Consider the following 4,972-nt stretch of genomic DNA (forward strand, 5'->3'; position numbering starts at 1 on the left):
ATTCCTTCCCCAAAGTGTCCTTTTTAGTGCTAATAAAGGGACCCCAGTACCTATTTTGATAATTGGAAAAAATCGAGACTTAGAAAGTCACTTGCTTCTTTGACTGAGAGCAGGACACTCATCCTGCTCAGATGCTGCCCAGGGACCCCATGCACTTCTTTTCACAACACCTGTGTCCTCAGATTTGTTCAAAGTCCTGACTGCAGCAAAGAACCTAAAACTCCTAAGCCTTAGTTTCCTATCTTTTAAGCGGGGGATAATAATAGTGCTACCTGGAAGGTGCTGTATTAAATGGGTAATGCCTATGACCTCTGCTGGAAATAGCAATACAGCTTCAGGAAGCAAGTGTTGAAAGGTTTGCGCATATATTCATGATCCCACTCCAGACCTCTGGGACCTGAGATCAAGTCCCACACAGCAGCTCCCTTCTCTGGCTTTACCCTTCACCATCTTCCAGCACAAGGTGTATGCCATACATAATCTCCATTTTCCTGTGAATACTTTTTTTTCATTTTTATTTTTTCAAGTGAGGGAAAGACTTCTCATCTTGGTCACCAATTTTTAAAACAGGAATTGAGTACCCCGGCTGCTGTGGACTCTGTAATTCCTGCTGGGGAAAGAATCAGCCAAGTCTCCACCCCCACAGGCTTCTCATTGAGGGGACGGTCCTTGAGGCTGTCCTTGTGTATTGCCCGTCGCCTAACAGGGCTGACAGCGGAACGAGCGGTCTCATCTCTGTTTCTTGCAGTCCAGGCCGAGGGAAGGAGATTTCTGTGTCTGCTGCACTTACCCATTGTACGTCTTGATCCAAGGCCTGGAGGAGTAAAGATACCTTCAAATACAGCAAGTGTGGAGACTCAACTTCCTTGGAAACGGATCTTTACTGCAGCGATGAGAGGAGGAGCTATGTCTTGCACCAGACATGTCAGTGGAAAAATGATTCGGGGCCACCATGTCAGGTAGGGACAGGGCTCATCCAGATCCCAGAGCCGGGATGGGGTTTCAAAAGCATCCAGAACAACTGCAATTCATGCATGATTGTCCCTCCCTATTAAAGTGTTTTTTTTTTTTTTATTAAAGTGTACACTTCCTCTGTCTCAAAATCTTTCTAAACTACAACATTCATCAAAATCTGCATGTGGCAGAACAATTGCAAAGGATTATTCTACATTAACTATTTTATATACTTAGAATATATCCATATAGAATGATTATGTTGCATTTTACACACATGAATTTCTGCTTATATGTTTTTTATATTTTAAACTTCATTATTTTTTTTTTAATATTCTAGGCTTCTGTTTATGATCAGTTTGGCATTACAGATCATCCATTTGGGAAAAAGTAAGAAGCATGTTATTTATAGTCTCTTAGTTATTATTGCATAAAATATTTTTTAATTATCATTGGTGTGCTATTTTTAATGTATTTAAAAGGCTATCAAAGAGAGAAACATAAAGGTGGTAAAGAAGAAATCAACAATGCTACTACCCAGAAGTTCCAGCAGAAAACACTCCACTGGACCTGGACCTTAAATAATTTTAGTGAAGCGAACGGGAGCGCCCAGGGCTGGAGGCGGCCTCCGGATTCCCCGGGGTTCCGAGACAGTAAGTCGCAGCGCAGTCCAGGAGGTCTTTGCATTCTTGCAGGTCTGTTGACTTCGTTTAAACCACCCTGACCCAGTGCCGTTTAGGATCTGAAAAACCCAGGATAAATTAAGGATAAAAACGAAAAATCCCACAGAAAACATTTTGTCATCGTCTTCAAATGATGATACGTTATAAAGTTAACAATGTTTCCTAGTGTTCTTTTACTCCTAAAAACGTTTTACTGTTTCATTGGTAAAACACTGCATTTTCAACGGGTATTTTTCTGCAGGTCCAGAGTATTGTGATTTGAATGTACTTAAAACAAATATCCCAAGTCTGTGACAGCTCGGCTTATCATAGGCTTTGAGGTTCCAGACTCGGGGCCAGTCGGTTTGGCGTCACCGCACAAGTGTGTGGTCCCTGCTCAGGAGGCCTGTCCTTAATCATTGTCAGCTGAAGTCACGGCCTAGCTTTAACACGTGAAAGGAAGGAAGACAGAAACCCAACTTGCAGGGTACAGGGTTTCCGTCTTATCCTCGGGTCCTTTCTGATCGGCCCGCATCCCCGGCAGTTTGTTTTTAATGCCTAAATTAAGAAGCAGGGTTTACCTGAGCAAACACCGAGGCAGGGAGCTGATTTTATTGCGTCCCCGGAGCAATGTCGTCAGATCTCCTCCGGGCCAGGGATAACGTGGAGGGCCAGGGGCAGGGCTGACACCGGACCCCTACAGGTGTGTCCACGCAGTCCAGCTGCTGCCGGAACGGCGGCACCTGCGTCCTGGGCAGCTTCTGCGTGTGCCCTGCCCACTTCACCGGCCGCCGCTGCGAGCACGACCCCAAGCGCAGGTGGGCGCGGGGCGAGGGGCGCTGCGGGCCGGGTGCGGGAATGAGGGTGTGGGGGAGGCTGGCGGGGGGCGGTGGACCCGGCGACTTGAAGGCGGGGATGGGGGCTTGGACCTGGGGGAGCATGCCAGGCGGAGGGAGAGGGGAGACGGTAGGATCGGGGGAGGGGAGAGCTGGTGAGCAGGCGCGGCGGGGAGGGGGTAAGAGGAGGAGGAGGAGGGCTTGGTAGAGGAACGCGGGGGGGGGGGGTGCGGGGGGACGAAGAGGGTCCTAGGGGAAGCCGGGGAAGCCAGGGAGGACGTGGGATGTGCGGGCCGGCAGCACTGAAGCCCCCTCCACGTCCTCCTCAGCGAATGCGGCGCCCATGCGCACGGAGCCTGGACTGTCCGCGGCTGCCGCCTCTGCAGGTGTGTCTACGGCGCCCTGCACTGCCTGCCCCGCCAGACTCCAGGCCCCTGCGGTAAGGGAACCCACGCCTTCTCCTCCAGGCCTCTCCTTGCCTGTTCACCGCACCTGTAGATTGATAGAGCATCCGCCGCTGCCAAGCACTGGCCCACACCTGCCACGCAGATATGAGCACACTAGGTGGTCATCATTCAGGAAATGTCATGTTCATTGTGAAGCACAGAGTGAATTGCAAAGGTTATTTTTAAAATGATTTTTTAAGTGTCTCAAATTCAGCCTGTTTTCTGATCAATGCACTTAGAGGCATCATTTATAGTGAGAAACTTCGGGGAGCTGACAAGTAGAGCTCTATCTCTGGTAAGCAGAGCCATCCTCCGAGACAGGTTTAAAAACCCATTGCCCTTGAGTAAATTCCAACTCACAGTGACCCTATACACAGAGTAGAAATGCCCTGTAGGGTTTAAAGGCTGTAAATCTTTACGGAAGCAGATCGCCACATCTTTCTCCCACAGATTTGGGAGCAGCTGGTGGGTTGGAACCGCCTACCTTTCAGTTAGCAGCACAGGGGTTAACCACTGCGCCACCGGGCCTCCTTACTATCAAGACAGGTTAGAGGACTAAATCTCCAGTAGTTTACCTATACGAAGCCTCGCACCATCCCCTCTGCCTTAAGACGAGGAGGGCACTAGAGCAGTACAGTAAGCAGCCTCACTTTCGATTGGCACTGTCCTTTAGGGCGGTGGGTAAAAGATAATAGACGCCTCCTTCCAACTCTGGAGGCTGAAGCCTGGACTCACTGGAAGGCCCGCCTTGGTGTTCCTGGGGGGGGGGGAGGGGCACACACAAGGAGAGCTAGAACATAAGCTCAGAGCACACACACCACACGTGGTGAAAGCTAGCACAGCACCCACAAGAGCTGAGGAATGACTGTGCTCAGCAGAGTTTGAAAACACGGTGGTGGGGGACACTTCCATTTGGAAAGATTCTGACCAGTCATCAACTCAAAGAAAATGCTGGGGAATTGGAAGTTTCACTTGTAATAATCAGACAGGAACATGAATTTCCTTGATTAGAAAGCAGATGAGACACTGCTGCCCAGATCCTCATCTGGGCAGAGAATCCAGGGGCACACTTCAAGAAGGCACAGCCCTTATCATCCACCCTAGTTGGTCCTGGGCTGGACCAGCACTGGAGGCACAGCTCTTCAATCCATCTTTCCACACGCACATTCCTCAGTCAGCACTGTGTGAGATCAGCTCCTCAGTCAGCACTGTGTGAGATCAGCTCCTCAGTCAGCACTGTGTGAGATCAGCTCCTCAGTCAGTACTGTGTGAGATCAGCTCCTCAGTCAGTACTGTGTGAGATCAGCTTCGCAGTCAGTACTGTGTGAGATCAGCTCCTCAGTCAGTACTGTGCGAGATCAGCTTCACAGTCAGTACTGTGCGAGATCAGCTCCTCAGTCAGCACTGTGTGAGATCAGCTCCTCAGTCAGCACTGTGTGAGATCAGCTCCTCAGTCAGCACTGTGCGAGATCAGCTCCTCAGTCAGCACTGTGCGAGATCAGCTCCTCAGTCAGCACTGTGTGAGATCAGCTCCTCAGTCAGTACTGTGTGAGATCAGCTCCTCAGTCAGCACTGTGTGAGATCAGCTCCTCAGTCAGTACTGTGTGAGATCAGCTTCGCAGTTAGTACTGTGTGAGATCAGCTCCTCAGTCAGCACTGTGTGAGATCAACTCCTCAGTCAGCACTGTGCGAGATCAGCTCCTCAGTCAGCACTGTGTGAGATCAGCTCCTCAGTCAGTACTGTGTGAGATCAGCTCCTCAGTCAGCACTGTGTGAGATCAGCTCCTCAGTCAGCACTGTGTGAGATCAGCTCCTCAGTCAGCACTGTGTGAGATCAGCTCCTCAGTCAGTACTGTGTGAGATCAGCTTCACAGTCAGTACTGTGTGAGATCAGTTCCTCAGTCAGTACTGTGTGAGATCAGCTTCACAGTCAGTACTGTGCAAGATCAGCTCCTCAGTCAGTACTGTGCGAGATCAGCTCCTCAGTCAGCACTGTGTGAGATCAGCTTCACAGTCAGTACTGTGTGAGATCAGCTCCTCAGTCAGCACTGTGTGAGATCAGCTCCTCAGTCAG

General features: G+C 49.9%; 1 protein-coding gene across 1 annotated transcript; it reads left to right on the forward strand.

Annotated features, from left to right (window-relative positions):
• The first annotated feature begins 891 nt into the window (after positions 1-891).
• On the forward strand, positions 892-2,950 carry LOC100669689 (cryptic protein-like). The gene is made up of 5 exons (XM_003416695.1): positions 892-959; positions 1,295-1,344; positions 1,437-1,607; positions 2,320-2,434; positions 2,782-2,950. The coding sequence occupies exons 1-5, from the start codon at positions 892-894 to the stop codon at positions 2,948-2,950; spliced, it is 573 nt and encodes a 190-aa protein (XP_003416743.1).
• The last annotated feature ends 2,022 nt before the right edge of the window (positions 2,951-4,972 follow it).

Source organism: Loxodonta africana, chromosome 6, assembly GCF_030014295.1.
Source record: "Loxodonta africana isolate mLoxAfr1 chromosome 6, mLoxAfr1.hap2, whole genome shotgun sequence".
NCBI classification, from domain to species: Eukaryota; Metazoa; Chordata; class Mammalia; order Proboscidea; family Elephantidae; genus Loxodonta; species Loxodonta africana.

Bases quoted from the DNA above. Each gene is read 5' to 3' on its own strand.
- LOC100669689 (XM_003416695.1), top strand. From the start codon at position 892: ATGAGAGGAGGAGCTATGTCTTGCACCAGACATGTCAGTGGAAAAATG. The intron at 960-1,294 runs GTAGGGACAGGG...TTAATATTCTAG, and splicing joins ATTCGGGGCCACCATGTCAG to GCTTCTGTTTATGATCAGTT. The intron at 1,608-2,319 runs GTAAGTCGCAGC...GGACCCCTACAG, and splicing joins TTCCCCGGGGTTCCGAGACA to GTGTGTCCACGCAGTCCAGC.